The sequence below is a fragment of the Melanerpes formicivorus genome, unplaced genomic scaffold, assembly GCF_026170545.1.
Source record: "Melanerpes formicivorus ecotype bairdi unplaced genomic scaffold, bMelFor1.0.p_v2 SCAF_50, whole genome shotgun sequence".
Lineage (NCBI taxonomy): Eukaryota > Metazoa > Chordata > Aves > Piciformes > Picidae > Melanerpes > Melanerpes formicivorus.
This window is the reverse complement of record NW_027142402.1, coordinates 3,309,046-3,329,050: the sequence shown is the minus strand read 5'-3', so window position 1 is coordinate 3,329,050 and position 20,005 is coordinate 3,309,046. Positions and strand designations below refer to the sequence as shown.

At 47.3% G+C, this 20,005-nt stretch overlaps 1 protein-coding gene and 1 long non-coding RNA gene across 2 annotated transcripts; one reads left to right on the top strand and one right to left on the bottom strand.

The window, feature by feature from the left end:
- Nucleotides 1–980: 980 nt before the first annotated feature.
- MTRES1 (mitochondrial transcription rescue factor 1) lies at nt 981–5,917 on the bottom strand. The gene is made up of 4 exons (XM_068160480.1): nt 5,812–5,917; nt 3,758–4,190; nt 2,886–2,958; nt 981–1,461 (listed from the first exon to the last, which is right to left on the bottom strand). The coding sequence occupies exons 2-4, from the start codon at nt 4,180–4,182 to the stop codon at nt 1,285–1,287; spliced, it is 675 nt and encodes a 224-aa protein (XP_068016581.1). The 5' UTR covers nt 4,183–4,190; nt 5,812–5,917; the 3' UTR covers nt 981–1,284.
- LOC137452236 (uncharacterized) lies at nt 5,807–19,764 on the top strand. The gene is made up of 3 exons (XR_010990024.1): nt 5,807–5,948; nt 9,859–10,052; nt 19,675–19,764. It is a non-coding gene; the product is annotated as an uncharacterized lncRNA (long non-coding RNA).
- The last annotated feature ends 241 nt before the right edge of the window (nt 19,765–20,005 follow it).

Here is a 20,005-nt window from a genome sequence, read left to right as displayed (position 1 = left end):
TCAGGTCAGGTTGTTTGGGGCTCTGAGCAACCTGATCTAGCTGCAGATGTCCCTGCTCCCTGCAAGGGGGTTGGACTGGATGACCTTTAAAGGTCCCTTCCAAACCATTCTGTGATTCTGTTCATGTACCACTTTGGTTAGCTCATGAGGAAATCTGTTAGCAAGGGCTACAAATCCTTCCTGTGAAAAAAAACCCCAACCTGTGAGCAGTGAGACTTGAGTCACTCAGTGGGATCACCTCTTACATTTGAGATTTGATCCTGTCTGTGAAACCTAGGAGTGCAGCTTTATGTTGTGTAATGCTGTCCCTTGTCTCTCTTGCTGCCTTGTCTAGGAAATAAAATACACAGAATCAAACTCCTGTCTGCAGCACAGTTCATCCAACAGGTTGCTTGTGTTGAGAGAAGCATATGTTCAAAGTTACCAGTGTGAGTGCTTGCTCCTGAGATGTGTCCTAAGTGACAGTATCTTGCTGCAGCAGTACAGACAAGCACTTTTCATCCCAGTGTGGTCTGACCTTTGCTCAGATCTTCACACCATCCAAATATTGAATAGTCTCTGAAATGCTCCACTGAAATGCATGTGACAAACTGAGGCTTCCTTTTCCTCTGCACAGTTACCCCAGCAGTAAAAATCAGCACTGCACACCTCCACTCAAGGCTCTGCCTTCCCCCCTGAGAGCAGAGCATGGCTGCCATGGTTCCCTCTGTCACTGGGAGGTTTCCTGCTCAGAAACAGGCAGCTGTAAGCAATATCTGGTGGTACAGCAGCAGGGTAGATAAGCAGGGAGCTGGGACTGGTAACCAAGGTCAAAGCAATCAAAAGGCAGCAATTTCACATAACTGGGGTTTTTTATCCCCATTACCCTTAACTAACCCTCAAATCTAGAGATAAACCCAAGCAAGCAGTTCTGCTTGTCGTGGTGTCAGCTGTAATGTAACCTTTCTGATCAAGAGAATTAGATAGCAGTTAAACAGTGATCCAACGAGTCTTTATTGGTTCATTATTTATAACCTGCAAGGAAACTGCCTGGAAGTGGAAGGGTTGGGTCTTGCACATCCACAGTACCATGAAACAAAACCCAGCAGCAAAAAACCACCAACAAAACAAACCAGAGGTGACAGGCTTATGGCATGGGCCTTGATCTACACAGCAGAGGGAGGTAACTTTCTGACAGGAGCCCTTAAAATAGGGTACAGTAATTTTGTTTAACCAAAATTGGTAGTTAACAACTAATCCAGTTCTCTGCAGGACTCTGCTGCTGCTGCCACATGCAACTCTCTGTTACTTCAGCACATCCTGCTTGGGCACTTTGAGGTTCTTCCAGCGCCTCACAATTACTTTGTATTTTTCACTTTCGGTTTTGTTAGATACTTTCTTTAAGACCACCCTCATCACTACAGCAGTGCCTGTTTCTTTGTCTTCACCTACTAGGAGATCCAGCGTGTCACCAACTTTCACCTGGACACAGAAAGAGAACATGTGAGTGATTGCAAAACAAACATTCCCTGGGGAAAACAAATCCCCCCCAGTTTATAAACAAATCCCCACAGTATCATAGAATCAGTCAGGGTTGGAAGGGACCACAAGGATCAGCTAGTCCCAACCCCCCTGCCATGGGCAGGGACACCCCACACTACATCAGCCTGGCCAGAGCCTCATCCAGCCTGGGCTTAAACACCTCCAGGGACAGGGTCCCAACCACCTCCCTGGACAACCCATTCCAGGGCTTCACCACTCTCATGGGGAAGAACTTCCTCCTCACCTCCAGCCTCAATCTCCCCACCTCCAGCTTCATTCCATTCCCCCTAGTCCTATCACTACCTGAGATCCTGAGCAGTCCCTCCCCAGCCTTCCTGTAGGCCTCCTTCAGATCCTGGAAGGCCACAATGAGGTCACCTCGGAGCCTTCTCTTCTCCAGACTGTTTATGTTTAATTAAACACATCCCCACAGTTTGTGTTTAGATTTGTTCCTTTCCTCCCATCTAATACTCTGAGGTGAGGAAGGCAGGCAACAGCAGACCCAATATAGATCCTCCAGCTATCACCTTCTAGGAAGGCCCTGGCAACAAACCATTAAGTGTCTCATGACCTTCTTCTGCCAAAAGCTTTGCCCTTCCTGTTTCACAGCTGACACCAAACTCCAAAAGGTGCCATGTGGTTTGTCTTCCTGAGGGGTGTTTCCTGCCAACCTGTATCAACACAGGCAGAACAGCAGAGTGCAAGGCTCTCCCTCCTGCCTTTAAAACAGTTTAAAGTGTTCTGAAGAGCAGAGTGCTGCCCAGCTGCTTGTGCTCCTTTCAGAGGTCACACAAGCAGTATGCCTCTCAAACTACCTTTAACTTTAGGGTATCAGGACTTAAACCTTCTCTTCTTATTGCCCTCGATGACAGTAACATAGAAGTATGTTTGTCACCATTTTGGTGAGCCCTGTTGTGACAGACACAAGGCCTGCAAGCCTCTGGCTCTTCCAGCTGTGTCCTGTGTGCTGTGCTGCAGGCACAAGAACCATTCCTGAGCTACCCCAGCTTCAGTCCTTTTCTATCATCAAACTCTCTCTTTAATCATGTGCCTGTTCCACTAATATCTCAGGTCTAATCATTCCTGCTCCATCACCCTTGCATCTATCATCACTTCCTTCAGCACTTACAAAGTGCTGCCCTCTGTCTTCTGACTTTCAGCCTTAGATTTTACCTTTTAACAGCCCAAGTCTGTGTACCTTAGGGACTAATAATTAGCCAGGGAATCACAGCCAGCCAAAGCTGGAGGTGGTGTTAGCAATACTATTCATTCACCTCTGCAGAGCAGTTTAGAGGGAGAAGAGGGTCATGCCTTAGCTATTTTCTTGCACTGTATCAAAAGATTTAAATCATAATGAGTCTTACAGTTCTACTTTTCTTCCACAGTTTTTCTCCATTCAGCCTGAGTTCATTATTGTAGAATGCATCTTCTACTTTACTGAAGAAAAACAAAGTGTTATTGCATTTACACTCTGCAGCAGGCCACCTGGCAAGTGTTTCTTTGCAGGCACACAAGAACACCATTCATGTCCAAGGCACATTTCCACCACCCTCATTTGCACATAAAGGATACCTTTATGTGAGGTCAGGACAGACTTCAACAGGCAGAAGCAGCCCTTCACAGATACTAAATGAAACAACAAAGGACAGCTGCAAGCCTTAAAAAGCTGTTGCTAAAGGCCCCTCTCCTGAATATCCAACCAATCAATGTCCCCTTTCCTGCACCAGCCAGTTTAGTGATTTGAAAGTGATTAAGTTACACAAATATCTACCAACACTGCAATGTAAGGCTTCTGTGGGTTGCTTCAGATCAAGCATTGTGATGTATGTACAGACTGCAGAGTCCCCTGGTTTCCACTTACCATCACCCATTTCTACAGTGCATTATTTTGCTCCCTCAAGCTCCAATTAGATGGTTTTTGTCTTACTTAGCACAGTAGTTTGTATTTCCTTCACTTTTAAATGAGCAGTAACTCACAGAAGATGCCTCCTTAGCTATCCTGGGAACACTGCAGGCCGTGGAAAGCAGAGAACAGGCTGTTTCAAGGGAGGTCAAGTGAAACAAGTAAGAGCACCCATACATCCAAAATGGATTTTTAGACAGGCAAAACAGCTACATCAAAAAACCAAACACCCCACACTACAGTTGAGTTATTCTAGCAGGAAGAGGGTATCAAAACTCAAATTTGAGGTGCATGGCATCTTTCTCATCAGCAGCTTGTTTCTTTCACACTTACTTTCTGGCAAGGTCGAGCCCAGCCTTCATGACCACATCATAGCGAAGAGACTGCACTACTTTTTCAAGATCCTTGTAATCTTTTACCACATTGGGGTCATCTTCAAATTCATCTTCCAAATCACTTTCCTCTTCATTCTCTTCTTCCTCTTCTTCCTGTACAGTTTGTCTGCTCCTTTTGGAGCTTTTGGTACTTTTATTCCGCAGGGAAGGTACTGAGATGTACTCTGGAGAGAGTCTTAGTGCGCAGAGTTTTACTGGGGAGAAGCTGAAACATCTTCTGTAGTTTGCTGTGCTTGCTTGGCAGCTACAGAATAAGCTTCTCCTCCAAGAGGGATACAGTTTGTTAGAGGGGAGTCTCTCCCACAGTCCAAACCAGACATTGAGTTTTCTGAGAGCAGCGACGGGGAGTCTGAAGCCAGTCATAGCATACCCTAGAACAAAACATTCACGTGTGAAAATGAGCAACTGCGTTGATTATTGGAAGGATTTCTCCAGGTACTACAAAAAGATGATCATCTTCTTCCCCATGGAGTAATGCATCATGTAAAAGCTCAAGGCTACACCAGCTTTATGAACTGCCTTGCTCACACACTGGCCACCACACAGAATTAAAACACCAGATGAAAAACAAACACTAAATTCCCCAGTGGAATACTCTGCTTATAATTCCTTTTCTGATGTTTAGTATGAACTGTCCAAACACTTTTGTAGCATTTTCTTCCCTCCCTCTGAAATACAATCCACAACAGAAAGAGAAAGGTTAACTGTGTCCTAAGAAGCGTGGGGAGACCTGCAGCCATCACGACTCATTCTCAATAAAGGCAACTTGTTCAGTGCTGCAAGCAAGGAAACCCAGAAGACTCCACAGCTGCTTCACTTCATTTTCTGTTTGGATCACAACACTCCTGCATGGCAGAATGCTGCACAGTGTTCCCTCATTTCTCCAGGTGGGAACTGTCTATGCAACAGGACTGACACCAACAAGAAGAGTGCTGTGCAAGCTTCCCAGCACTGCTCCTTTCTGCAGCCATCTCTGACCTGGGATGAGTAGCTGTAAACATCCCCAAAACCCCCAAATATCTTTCAACACTCTTAGAAAATGACTTTAGGTCCTTGCTGGCCAGGTGGGGCACAGGTTTGTGCTATGGCCTTGTACAGAAACACGCTTCTTCCCGAGACTGGGGTGTGCTTTCCTCACTGCCCAAATCTGAACCAGATGGGGATTTCTTGTGCTTGGGAGAAAGCCCTGATCAAAGAGGGCACTTCAATGAGGCCAGATAGAATAACCTCACCTCCCATGGCCTTTCTGAATTTAAACATGTGAACTTAAAATACAGGACAGAGAGTTTAAATCCTGGGATGTGCAACCCTCACGGCAAACCCACAGCTCTCCCCAGTTTGGGGGACATTGAATCCCCATCCCTGGAGGTGGCGTGGTGCTGAGAGCCACGGCTTAGCACCAGGCTTGGCAGAGTTGGAGGCTGGTTGAACCTGATGATCGTGAAGGTCTCTTCCAGAGGAAGTGATTCTATGGTTCTGTGCATCTCCCAAACAGTTATTAGGAGGTGTAAACAATCATTGCTGCTCATTTTCAGTGCTCGCCCTTACTGAGCTCCCCGCTCGCCAGTGCCAAGCACCAAGGGAAGCCTCAGCACGGACAGACACAGGGGCAGACACAGGGACAGACACGCGCAGACACACGCGCAGACACGCGCGCGCCCCCCGCCTGCCCGCTCCGGGGAGCCCAAGGGCGGCGCTGGGAGCCCCCCGCCCGTGCCAAGCGCAGGCAGCCCCGGCGAGGCCACACCTGCGGCGCGCGGGCCCCGGGTGCCGGCGCCGCCGTTAGGGCCCCCGGGCACGAGCCCGCCCCGAGCCGGCGGCGCCGCAAGCCGCAGCTGCCCTGCCCGCGGCGGCCTCGCGCGGGCCTGGCCAGCGCCGGAGCCACGCAGGCTCCCGGCCCCGCCGCCTCGAGGCCACGGCGCGCCCGCCCCTGCCGGAGCCGAGTCCCCGCGGGGCTCGGGGCGCAGCGGGACGCGGCCGAGGTGCGGTTACCTGGGTCCGGCCGGCGCCTCGGGCCCGGGCCTGCCGCCGCCGCCGTCGCCGCCGCTTGTAGGCCGTAGGCGGAGTCGTCGCAGCCCGGTGTCGGCGCCCTCTGCCGGGGACGGGGCCCAGCGGAGCGGCTGCGAGAGGTGAAGTGCTGCGGGCGGGGAGCGGAGGAGCCTTTGCCCTTCAGCCCGTGCCCGCCGCTGCGGGGGCGGTGAACGGAGGGCGGCAGCAGCAGGGCAGCCTGAGGCGGTGCCGCTCCTCAGCCCCCAGGGGCAGACCCCGAGCTAGAGCCGCGACACTGCGCCGCCGGCCGCTGCCCCCGCTCTAGGAAACAGAGCTACCCTCTCGCCCCCAGGCTCCCACCCACACCCCCGAGGTGTTTCCCGTTATAGAACCATAGAATCGGTGCGGTTGGAGAAGACCTTTAAGATCATCGAGTCCAACCCTGAGCACCGCCGGGCGGGCCTTTGCCTCCCTCACCGCCGGTGCTGCCCTCCGCGTCTCGGGGTCAAAGCGCTCTGGAGTCATGACCTTAATTCTGTTCATCCCGTTGTGATGTTACACACCTCTGGTACTGCCTTTGCAACGCTTGCTGAACTGTTTCCCCTCTATGTAGTCCAAGCTTCTCAGACCTCAGCGCCGAGGGCTCCTCAGGCTCTGCCCACCCACATGGCCGAGCCAGGAAACAGCAGTCTCACGGGGGGAAACAGTCTCACAGGGGAAACGACTGCAGCAGAGAGTGGGAATTTTCTGACCACGGATTAATTTGAAAGCTTGTTCACCATGACAGTCTAATCCTAATCCCATTGTGGTCTGGGTTTCCTTTGTCCTTATCTTTGTCAGTTTCCTTCACACTGCATCTTCCTTTCAGTTTATGCCTTTGTTGCTGGTGGTAATCTAGAATACCCTCTCTTTGGAGCTTGGAAACTAGGAGAATTCCACCCTTCCTTCTGCCTTCTCCCAGCTATCATTCTGCCATGCCCCCACCATACCTCTGTTGGTGCTTCTGAATGCTCTGGTTGCTCAGATTTCTCTGTATCCCTACGAAACAGGTACAAACTGCAACCCCATCCAATTGGCAGCCTCTTGCCCTGATGTAAACATCTGCACAAGACTCAGGGCAATTTTTGGCAGATGGAAGAAGAGCTCCTCAGCTTAAATTGTGCCTCAAAATGCCCATCACCTCACCTGACAGACCAATCCTCCCTTGGAATGCTATCAGCAAATATGCCAAGTGATATGACCGTGGAGCTGCTGTTGCACAGCAGCTGTGCGATTAGCATGGGGCATTAGAAGTGATTGCTTAATTTTACACCTGTATAAACTTGATCATAAAACACTTGAATGAAAGGGTTTTATGCCAGGGATATTTCGTAATGGAGCAGTTCCTTGGCAAGGCTCCTCAGAAACCTCAATGGGAAGGAAGCTGCTAATGTCTTCATGTGTTTTGGATGTTCCAGGGCCCAGTTCTGTGAGATTTTGACCAATTTCAGTTGGGAATACAGCTGGTAGCTTTTTACCACTTTAAGCCCTTATGTCTGAAAATACACATCCAAAACTGGTGGGAGTAACTTTCTTGCCTTCATAGTGGCACTTTGTGAGTCAGAACAGAAATGAATGTCTGAAGAGTGGGGATTCCCTGAACAGAAATGGTACCTCCTCTATGGGGGGGGCGGGGGAGAAACCTCATACCTAAACCCCAACAGAACCCCCTCAAACATAGCTTTTCATGGCCTTCATTCTTTTCAGAGCTCTTAGCATTTGGTTTGTCTTACATGCTCTTAATTTGCTAAGGGTGAGGATAACTTAGTAAAGAAAGATACAAGTATTAGTGCCTTACTACGTTAGTCTGGCATTGTACATCTTCAGTGCATCTTCACGTTGAAAGGCAAGGTGAGGGACAATCCTAAAGTCACTCTGTCTTCTGGAGTCTTCAAATATGGTGATACAGTGGCATCTTACAAAACCAGAGAGTAATCATTTGCTATCCTTTCCTGGCAGACCTTACAGTTTGCAGGAAGTTAATATTGTGGCACTCACACAGGTCCCTCTCCAGCCACAGAGCCACTGAGCAACCCCTGAGGCAACTGTTCTAGTTGTGCTGCTTAGGAGGTACATCATGTTTGAGTTATGAAAGCAGAGCCTCACCAAGGTTTTGGTCACGATTCATTCAGCCCTGGAATAGAGAGGAACTTCGATGTCACACGGGTCTCCTTGTCATCAGATTCCCTCCAGACTGCAGAGAGAGAAGGGTCATGACAGCTTTTGTCTTTAAGATTCATGCTCCAGTTGTGTGAGGTCTTAGCCACTCCCAACCTGGGTCATTAAGTGCAGTTTCTAATCACCAAAGAAAAAGAGGGGACACAAAAATTCAGTTAATATTAATTGCTCCCGCTATAATTATATCAAACTGTGATTATAACCAAAAAGTTCGGCAGGGTGAAGAGCAGAGCCTAGCTTTGATCTTCTTCCAGTTTGCCGTTAGGTGGCAGCGAGCAGCTCCCTCACAGCTCAGGCTGCACTCTCAGGAGGCGTTGCTCAAACGCGGGCTTAACCAGGATCTGCTTTAAGCTGCTTTCGGGTAGTTTGAAGTATTGCTGGTCTGGGTTTGTTTTTCAATCCTGCGACACTTCAGCAACATACCGGTAAAAGTTTTAACTTTGGTAGCAAGTAGGGATCAGTGGTGGTCTGTGTTTGAAGGTTGGGTGAGAAATTAGTCTGAGGGAGATGTATCCTCCTTCCCTTGGCTGTTCTCATGGAATTGCTGGTTTTTTTTTCTTTTGTGGACTTGCTTCCTGTCTAGAAAGGGTAATTCCACTCTTGTTTACCGTTTTAATTGTGTGTATTTCAGTAGACTCCCTATGTATTCACTCCCTATATATTCAATCACAAGCAGCTTAGTCTTTCAGTTTTGATAGCTTAGAGAGAAAATTCTTAGCAGCTTCTGACCTGTATATTGGAATCCATGACTGGGAATTCCCACCCCGCAGCCTAGGGGCTTTTGTTACCTCTTTTCCCCTGCAAGGCCAGTCAGGTGACAGCAGATCTGCTGAGACATGCTCCATCTCAGAGTAAAGCCAAGAGCACCGTGTTGCCATTCCAGCCCTGTAAGCAGCTCTGACTAACATTCTGCAGCACACGGCTCACCAGATTACTTGTCACTGCAGATTTAGCTTCGCCATTACCTTGTTGGAGCCATATGCCCTTTAAATTACACTGCTTATTTCAAGGTGTGCTGAGAAGATGAGCAGGCAGTGTTCTATGCATATTTATGCAGCCTGGAAAACACCATGTCCCCGTGTGAGCGTCACCTGTAGGTCTGTCCGTATTCATCTGAATAATGAGCTAAAGCTCCCTGACTGCTAATTCACCTCTTCCAGTGTTGTAACTGCTTAGAAGTTCTCTTTCCTTAGTCCATAGTCTGGAGGCAGTTCCTCTAGCTCATTACTTGCATCCAGCCTGTGATCAAATAATCCTGCCCCCTCTTTCTCTAAAGCTTGCCTCTGAAAACTAATCTTTCATGCAGCAGAAGCTTCTTTTCTAGCCCTTCCAGTGCTGCCTTTTCACTCAGCGTGCTGCTCTGAACTGGTTTCCCTTTTCCACATCGATCCATATCACTACTGTGCTATTTTTACTACAAAACATTGGGTTTATTCTCGTTAGGATGCCTATAACGCCTTCAGCCCTCATATACAGCAAAACTTGGCTCTGTCTCACTCTACTTACCAGCTCCTTCTGTTGCCATTTCATCTCTGGCAATAACAACTGCATGAAGAACTGCTGCTGCAGCCACATCAGTGTCCTGCACAGAGAACCCCTTTCCAAAAGTGAGCAAGTTCATACCAAGCACTTCTGCTTGCAGCCTCCTGATTCCTTATAAACTCACCCTAGATATTGCAGTTAATTAGCTAAGTAAGGTAAAGGGGGTGATTTTCAGGCATTGCTTTGTATTTCTTTAAGCCATGGAGATATAGGCACATGCTAAAGTAATTTCTCCCCCCCATCCTTTTCACTAACTGACTAATTTGGCTTTCTATGCCTATTTTCTTGTAGGAGGCCACACTGAGCCATAACAAGAAAGAAAAAAGAGGTGGGCAGTGCAGACTGCCCCAGCCAGCACTGAAGAAGCTAATAGAAGCCACCCTAACAAGTCAGAGCATGGAGACCCACCTAAACCAGAAATACATATCTGCCTTGCCAGTGAAAATCGGTGTTACATCAGTGGTGAAGCAAATGGGAGCAAAACAGTGAGTAACTTCCTTCAGTCACCCTCACAGTCCACCCAGCTGCTCACAGATTAAAGGCTCTGCAGTTTCACTGCTAATTCTTCAGTGCCTCAATCTAGTGGGAGGTTTGCCATGAGATTTGCTTGGTTGGGGTTTTTCCCCCCCCTTGCTTTCTTGCTTGCTAATTGTCTAAAACATGATAATTTGGGTTTTGGTTTTGGTAGGAAGAGTTGATGTTTCTAAGACAGGTTTCCAGACTTTCATTCATTCTGTAGTGGACAAGCCCAGGTCCCACTGGGTTTAGCTGCTGCTCTAGGATTTATCTAGCTCCTACTAACAGTGGGTGGCAAATGCAATAAAAAGGGAAAGCAATCAATGAAGCATTTGTTATTCGAACCTTCCTTATTAGCCATAAAACTCCACATTCCATGAGCAAATGTTAATTAGTTTGAATTATTTGTTTACTTCTGTGATTCCTCTGTATTCTCCTCAGATTAATAGCTTTACTGTTTAGGATATAATGTTCTCTTCCCTAATTGATAGCAACTAACTCAAGATAATGCATGCAAGTCTAGCATAATTAATTTCCAAGGAGGAAATTTGGATTGTTTCTCCATCTGTGTATAATTAAAGTTTGGGTTGTTTGGGTTTTGGCAGGGAGGGTGAGGGTGGTGTTTGTTTTGCTGGTTTGGTTTTGGTTTTCCCTTCATTATTATATTCTGTGTAAGGTATACTTTTAAAAGCAGGGAAAAAAAATGCTGTTCAAAGTACTTCAGCTTCCATTGTGGCTAAAGGACAAAATTGCCATGATTAACAGTGGGAAACAATGCTGCATTAGGGCAGAAAATTTCTCTGTAGGTTTCAATGCACCTTTGATATAAAGGAAATAATACAAAGTGCAATAGGGAAGGACAGAATGTCAGATGATCACATTGCTTCATGTCAAGGCTGTCTCATCTTTTCATTGTGCCCAGCTCAAGAGGTACACAAGACATGTAAATCACCTAGTAGGAGGATGGGGAATGCTCTGTCTCCCAGGAAAGGGTGTCCTTGCAACACTTGCTATTTAAACTCTGGATGTTCTCATCACTGCATGACCACTCCTTCTCTGCACCTTGCCTAATGATACCCTGTGACAAAGAGTTCACCATCTAAAAGATACATGAAGTTTTAACACTCTTAGCGATACATGATACCTTTCCTTTCAGCAGTTCACCATTCCAAATCCTAGGCTGGCCCCTTTTTCTGTTATGAAATGTCCATTTACACACCTTTTTGTCATGTTTGCTCTTATTTTGTCTTCTAAAAGAAACAGTCCCAACTTTCTCTGTTCCTGTTTATCAGATTGCTCCATGGTTCATTCTCATTACCTTGTTATCTCTTCCTGTCCCATACTCAAAGTAGAAATGACTCAGAAAAACTTACAAAAGAAGAAGCCATTGAGGATGCCTTGTCACAGGCATGACTAGGAATGAATTCTGAAACTGAGCACTCTGTAAGGCAGCTCCCATTTTAGAGAGACTGTGATAACTGCTGGTGCTGGTCTCTTCTCACAACTAAGCAGTGCTAGAACAAGAGGGAACGGCCTCAAGCTGCGACTGGGGAGGTTTAGCATGGACAGTAGGAAACATTGTTTGCACAGAGTGGTCAGGCATTGGAATTGGTGGTTGAGTCACAAAGCCTGGATGTGTTTAGAGGTCGTTTGAATGTGGTGCTTGGGGATATCTGGTTTAGGGGTGAACCTTGTAGAGTAGGGTTATTGGTTGGACTTGGTGACCCTGAGGGTCTTTTGCAACCTGAATGTTTCTGTGATTCTGTGATTTGCCTAGCAGCAAAGAGAAGGCAGAAAGTGTAGATAAAAAATTAAACAAACAGTAACAAATAAAAAAAGGAGAAATGGAAGAATGCTAGGTTCAAATCACAAGGCATGGACTTGGAACACTTCTCAAGAGAAGATAGAGACTTCCAATGTTATAAGAAAAAAAGGCTTGGTAGGCAGGGCTGAAAACTCAGGTCTTGAAATCTGTCATAAACAGTCATAAACTAGTGATGATGGTTAAAATGATTAATGAGGATGCTGAGATTTTTAATGATCACTTCTTCATTTGCTTGGAAAGAAGCAGAATTAAGTAGTAAAACAGCAGGATAACTACCTTGTCATTTACTGGTAAGAGAGGTAGTGCACAATGTTAGATCCAGTGAAAGAAACCACAGACTTGCAGAGCTAGCACCCAAGCTAATGGTGAGAAGAACTTGGTTGCACTAATTGCAATTAGTAATAAATCTTATCACAGATGGAGCTAGCAAAAATGCTGGCATTGCACTGTCATACCAGGAATGGAGCGAGGTAATGTCAAAGTTGCATCAGACCACAATCATTAGGAAGCTGCTGCTGCAAAAAGACAAATTTCTTCCTAAGCTGCAGCCACAGAGGTGGTAAATACTGAGCTCCCAGCTCGAGTAGAGTGTGCTGCTTTGGACAACATGGTCTCTTGAAGGCAGATTTGAAAGAGTACAAAGGAAAGCGACAAAAATGCATAGAAATCCTGTGAAGAAGCATGGAATGAACTGAATGTCTTCCTCAAGGGAAAATAGAGTGACAAATGTCTGAGTTCATCTTCTGAAGAAATGTGGACATCTCCAGGATGTGATTCATCTGTTTCAGATGTCCGTGTTGAGATGAATTACACCACAGGAGAAGTTGTTTCCCTTCATCACCTATCAAGGGTTTCCAGGGATGGTCACTTAGCTGCAGATGGCTGCTGCCACATGGCCATTCCTTCCTCCTCTCAAGGGGAAGTGCTTGACATGGTTTCAACTGGTAAACCCTTTGTTACAAATCTGGCCATCATTATCTGTACACTTTGCTCTGGTGGTGTAGTAGATCATTCCTTTAAACTTGCAGCAGAGAAGACTTTGTAGTAAGAGACATTCTAAAAGACAGTTTGGCAAAGAAACAGGAGGCCTACGGGCTGTGGCAGTTGTCTAAACCTGCCTCAGAGCAGAGGATGGAGAAAATGACCTTTCACCATTTTTACTTCTTCACATCTATAGAGCTGCTATCTGACACTACACCTCAGGAGCTGAAGGATAGCCTTGTCTTGGTTTTGTCCCCTACCAAGTAGCATGATACCCAAACAACTCCTGAGCATGATTCAAGTTTTTACCCAACACACATGCTAAACAGCTTTGTCCAGCTGTCTAAAGTCAGTTTTGAAGCCCCCATTAGTCTTGTTCTCCAATGATAGTGAATGTGCAACTGTTAGGAAGGATGCTTCAAACAAGCTGGCAAATGTTGATTATATGGCTGGAGCTTTGATGCTGCTGGAAGATAGGTCATTTCTGCTAAGAAGGGAGCAAAAGAAGGGCTAGCCTAGCTTATGAAAAGATGGTATTCCTGTATATAGAAAACACTGACCTGTGAGTTTCTCAAGGCAAAACCCATATGGCAGGAGATGGACATCAAAGCATCTTACCACCAAGTAGTGTCAGCATAGATCAGAGCATACAGGCTAGTCAATAACACCCTGCAAAGCTGCATTGCTCTCTTCAAAGTTGTCCATGGGGAAAAATAAAAAGGAGATCAGATTCTAATGCATAAATGCATAACATGTTCACAGATGGGGTTGAGCTGAAATAACTCATAGTATGATCCAGGTGAGTACTGAGAGCTGCAGCGCATGCTAACAGGAGCGCAAAAGGGATGAGCACCCTGGGATGAGCCACAGGTGTAGTAAGCTCTAATCTATGCACAGCCAAGAAGAGTGAAGAGCTAGCTGGGAGCACAGGATCCAGTGATTCTCCTAAATACTGAAGTCTAGATGGATCAACACTGGCAGCTAAAAGGCAAGAGTAAATCCATGGTCAAGTAAAAGTAACTTCTTGTGAATTCCACTCAGTGCTCTGACCTACACTCAGTTTGCTAAAGCTTGTCCATGGTTAAGTACATTACTTCTTTGCCCCAGAGACTACTCCTCTACTTCCTTTTATAGACAACCAAATTATTTTTTCAGCTAATGGATGATACAAAGCAGCAACAGCTCTGCTTCTGATCACTAGGCTGAAAGTTGTGCCTGTTGCACAATTCAATCAACTTAGAAGTTGATTATGGTGGGATACACAGATGAACTTATATTTAACCCAGAAGATCAAAGCCATTTTCTCCCTTCCCTTTGTCAAGCTTTCTCATCAGATATTATGTATTTAGCTGGGTGAGGTGCTGAGTGCTATCCTGACCTAGAAAAACATCATAAAAAAGGAAGCAGAACAATGGGGATTTAACAACAATATTGAATGCCCTCTCTCAGGATGGTGAAGGCTCTTAGAGCACACTGCTGTCAAAGGAGGTTTGGATGAGAGAGCATATTGTGGTTTCTGGCAGAAAAAAAATATCACAAGTGCCTTTTGGCCACCAGATAGCAGTGCTTCACTTTGTACAGTTCTCAACTCAATTACAGTGTTCCTTGCCTCCTAGGAAAATCCATATATTGAGTCCTGGTCTCTCGCTCAGCTATATCTTTAGCAGACTTCATTATAGACTTCAGATGAAAAAGAAATAAAGATTTTCGAATTAGGAGTGCAAGTGATTTATGTTTGCAGGGTGAATCAGGGATATTTACAGCTTTGCTGAATGGAGAGAGGTGGTTGTGGCAGTCTAACGGAGCATTACACTTTCCAGTGACAAAAGTTTCAAAGCAAATCTTGGCCTCAAAACATTTTCAGTGCTTCTCCCTTGCTGCCGGCACGTTCCCCTTCTCTGCGCGAGTATCACAGGAACACTGCAGAAGGGGGCTTGGCCTCAGAGCATGAACTTGACATGGTTTTGTTATTTCAGGAATTCAGGAGGAGAGTTGTTAACATTTTTAGCAAGAAGAGAGCTATCTCCATTTTGACTGAAGGTTGTTAAAATGCCCAGTGCTGCAACAATAACTAGCAGTTATGTAATGCTGGGCTGGTTCAGGTTACCGTGCAAGGACCGTGCATCACCCTCGTTTCTTGCAGATGAAGTTCCAGAGGTCAGGTGAGGTGCAGTGGGTAGAGAGCAGGGGAAAGACCATCTGGTAGGTGTTCCCTCACTCTCTTCTGTCCAAGCTTTGACACTGATGTGTCTCAGCTGCTCTTTTAGCTTGCAGCCACCATTTATGACCTAGACAGGATTGTGCAACACTTTTCTCCCAAAGAAGGTGAGAGATTATAATGGAGATAATCTCGGTCAGCTTTACATGAGTATTCTTCAGGTTGGCTATCATAGAGAGCCAGAACTGGATTCCCTTCCTTTTACATCTCCTCCAGGGGAGCTGGTGTCAGGACAGCGAGAGCCCTCCCATTAGTGCTGCGGTTCACATGACTTCTCTCACAGGGAGTTTCACTCTTCTGTAGCATGGAGCATGTCTGCTGAGTGCCAAAGGTGACCTTCCTTCTCTTTTGTGATTTCATGTAACTGGGACCACTAAAGCAAAGTGTTTGTAAGGAAAAGTAGTAACAGGAAAGTTTTGTCATTAAGGTAGCCAGTTTATTTGTTCCCTCCTATCTCTCTGGTGATGAAAACCCATCTTCTGGCAGCCAGCTTTCAGCAAACAGTGACTGTTCAGAGATAGAAGACCCTCAGTTTGATGACCATTCCCATAGTGACTTTACAGATAGACTACACCTCTAATGCTCAGGAGCTGGACTCTGGCTATGATCAGGGATGCAAAAGAACAAGGGAAAGTGTTACTTCATGGGTGCTTCAGGCTCAGTGTGTCTCTCAGAAGATCTTTCATCTTGGTATTGAGTAAGGACTGGGATCTTGGTGGGTGGTGGTGAGGTGGGCATTTGTGGAAAAAGAATATAGCTTTGTCAGGCACTGTGAAACAATTAGCGTGAGATTTTGTCTAATGCAAGTCCCAGCATCCAGTTCTGCAGCACACCTCATATCCTGTGCTTCAGGACTGACTTCTAGAAAGGAGCTTTAGAGGCTCCTGAGGAGCAGTGCTGCCCCTGGAGATGGTAAATGAGTTGTGTAGTTCTGAGCGTGGCTACCTCCTCACTCTTTGTTCTGAGAGAAGCATGAGTGCATTGCAGTTTGAGAAGCCATTGGGTAGCCTGAGCTCACAGGACATGCTCCTCTTCCTGCAGATAGAAATAACTGCTTTTTCATAATAACTCACCACATCAGTGTTCTCTTTTTGTAGTTTATGAAGTGGCTACAGATTATTTCTGCTAATTTGGCTGTGCACTGAGACAGCTGGCTGATTTGGTGAGCCACTGGCACAATCTCTCTTCCAGCCTATTAAGGGAGGAGATATAATTACTACAGTATTTACTGTGCCAGAAACTAGAACCTTATGTACAAGGCTACAGCTGGAAGAACCTTCTGTTCCACTTGTTACACAGGTTTCCTACTACTTAAGAAATAATGGTAATAATGAAATATTTAGCTGCCAAGAGTGCTTGAAATTGCAACCTGTGGTCTGATGCCTGAGCGCTCGTGGTCAGACTGCTCTGCACAGGATGGGATCTTAACTCCTCAGCCTCTGTTGGCACCGTTTGGATATACAGCCTTCTTTACCTCTCACTCGTAATTTGATTTCTATTTTTGTTTAATAACAAAGCCTGATGTTGTTGTGCACACAAGCGTTTCTCTGGAGTGACTGCAGCTCACGCCCAGCAGCCCTGTGCCAGTCCCTAGGGACCAGAGGCACTGGACAAAGCCCCCACAGTCTGCAAGACCTGCACGAAGGGGAACGAAACCGTCGAGGGGAGGTCCAGCAGGATCGGGGGGCGCAGGAGCTGCCCCAGGGAGGGTAGCGAAGCCCTGCGGGGCCCGGGGACATACGCCGAGGGGCAGAGAGGCAGCGACTTTGCGGGGCAGCGGGCAGGGGAGGAGGAGGAAGAGGAGGAGGGGGAAGGCGGCGGCGGGGCGTCACGGAGCCCGCGCTGCCATAAAAAGGCCGGGCGCGGCTGCACGGCGCATCTCACTCGTCCGCAGTCACAGCGGCAGGAGCAGCCCGAGCAGCGCGGACCCCGGCGGCACAGCAGCAGACGGGCATGGGGACGGCGCTGGCGGCGCGGCTCGGCCTGGGGCTCCTGCTCCTGGCCCTCCTCCTACCCACGCAGGTGAGCCCTGGGGCGGCTCGGGCGCTTCCCCACCGCCGGCCCAAGTGCGAGGGACGGGAGAGCAGCCACGCCGAGACCTTCCTCAGCCTCCCTGCCACCCGTCTCGGGGCCGTTAGAGTGGCTGCCGCCAGCCAGGAGCCCTCCGTGGAGCGGAGCCGAGCGGCCGTGGGTGGCGGGCGGTTCCTCCATCCCCGGGCCGGGAGGAACGAGCCCAGGCAGCCTCAGTTGGGGAGGGGCCGCGCAGCGTGCGGGTGGTCTCACCCCGCAGTCCACCTGGGGATGGGGAACGGGCGGCAGGGATGGGCCCGGCGTCCGGGACCGCGGTGCCGTGGGTCACCCTGGTCCAGTTGAAAGAAGGATGTTGGGAGTTCGCCGCTTTTGTTCTCGTGTGATCCCCGATGGAGAGCGGCGGCGGAGCCTCCGGCAAAGAAAGGGAACAATCCCTCCAAACCCCAGTGAGCGCCGGAAAGGCACCAGTGTCAGGACTGGAGGACACTGAGACCTTCCCCGAAGTCAGTGGGGCTGTGGGTCCAGCCCTGGAGCACGGGGTACGGCAGGAGTGGGAGGTTTGGGGTCGTAAAGCAGAGGTCGGTCTCTCGCTGCTTTGCTGGCCAAGCCTCGCTCTCGGTGCAAAGGCACCGAATCCAGCAGGGATTCTGTAACAGCTGAGCCCAGCGGGGCTCCCAGCTGCCGGACCCACCCTAAAGAGCGCCTTTTGAGAAGAGGGCAGTAACACCTGCGTAAAAATAAGCAGCAAAGAGATTGCTGGGGATTTGAAATACTGCTTTGCTTATTTTCCTTCTCCACTTCTTTGTTTGCAAGGAAGGGCATCCCTATCCTTTCTCCATTGCGCTCAGTGCAGTGGTGGAGCAGGATCGGAGCCTTTGGTTACGGCTCATTGTCACATGCTCGTTAAGATCTTTCTGGGGTCCCAGCTACCCTGCGGTTGTGGAACTTGGCTCTAAGCCCCTTCTCTTCCACACACACACAAAAGCCAGAAACTAGGCTTTCTGCTTAAGAAAAATACATAACCGAGTGTGAAACCGCAGCGAAGACTTTGTCTGAAGACTGAAAAAATTCCAGGGCAGGTTAGGACTTGCTTTGTATCCAGCCTGTAGGTTATTAACTGCGCGATTCATTATTGATCACTTTCAGGCTGGTTTCAACAGAGACTTTCACACAACGATTTTTATTCTGCAGCCCTAAATTGCTTCCAGCATGTTTCTGGCTGCCAAAGCCGCTAAATGCCAGAAGCTTTACACCATCCAGATATTTTCCTATTCTATGCCGTGGGGTTTATTCAGTAGAAAATACTTAAAGAAAACGCTCATGCAATTTTCTAGTCAATTGAACAGTGACTTCATGGCTGCAGCATTGAGGGACTACAATTACTATAGGGTTGTTTTTTTTCTGCTAAAGAAAAGTTTCTCAGCGGCACTAGAAATATGAGACCAAAAGGGCACCTTTTATAAAGAGTAATATTTATTAAACTAGCTGCTCTTGCTTAGGACAACAAAAACGTTTGGTTTTACTTCAGCCAATTGCCACAGCTGCGAGGCTCTGGTATAATACAAATTTGCTGCTACAGAGCTGAAGCCAAGCTTGCTGAACTGGGCTCGTTCTGGGGGAGCAGTTTTGTGACTTTGGGTTTTCATCCTGGTGCATCACTTGCTCTTTTGTTTCCCTTAGGGTTTAGCTTTCCTGTGCATGCATAGGAAACAGCCTGATACTGAAGTTTCCCAGGGTGCAAGTTTTTATGTTCCATTTCTAGAATGCAAAGTTATGAGGGGGGAAAAAATATTATAGGTATTATTTTTTCTGCATTTTTAATATTTGCTGCTATTAGGTGGTCTTTCCACTGTGTTTGCTGTTTGTAAGCTCTGGCTTGCTGATGGGTTATGATTTAATCAGCATTAGTTGTGTGAAGTTTTGCAGTCGGTCACTACCGCTGCAAAACAGAAGATGAGAGAGGCTGAAACGCTCAGCCCACTCACCTAAGCCTCACCAGTGCTTGAAAGGAATCTCCAAAGCAGCCCCAGAAACAGTCTCAACAGATTCTGCTCGAGTGCTTGTTCATATTTTTGTTTGTGGCTTTGTCTGCAAAGAAAATGAATCCATGCAGTTGTCCAAAAGCCTTCCTGCCCCCCTTCCCCCCTCATCTGTACTGAGCTTTGTCTTTGTGCAGCTTTACATTTGCATTTTCTTTTTTTTGGGGGTGTGAGATTTGAGACCTACATCCCTGTCCTTAGGCTTAGTGCAAGGTTTTGATGAAGTGATAAGTAGGTAACATCAGGGAAACACAAAGAAAACCGTGAGGTTTATTTAACAAATCCCAGGCGTGCGTTTCAAGATCTCTTTGTCCTCAACGGCTCAGTGAGAGGCATGAGCAGTTGTGTGTGTCGTAGCCGAGTGCTGTGACTAAGTGGTGCTGCACATTGTGTGTTTAATTTGCCTTATGATTTAAACAAACAAAACGCCACCAAAAAAATACAAATCCCAAACCAACACTTTTTGTTACCTCTCTTTTCCTCCCCCTGTATTCTAGATCTACTGCAATTCCAATGGAACAAGTCCAACACCTTCAAACAATTCTTCAAGTTCCACTTCTCTGTCAGCTGTCACAAATTCACTGAACAATACCACCACTCAGGGACATGGAAATTCCCTTCACTCCACCACAAGTCTCCTTTTCATTCTTTCAGTTTCTCTTCTGTATTTGTGCTGTTAAGAGACTCTGGCATGGAAATGGCTACCACTACCCACCCAGTTTCCTGAACCATCCGAGATGGCTAGATCTCTGACCCAGCATGAAAAGAAATCAGTCCAAACTCCGCAGCAAACCAGCTTGGTTTCACTCCATACTCAAATTAGTACCA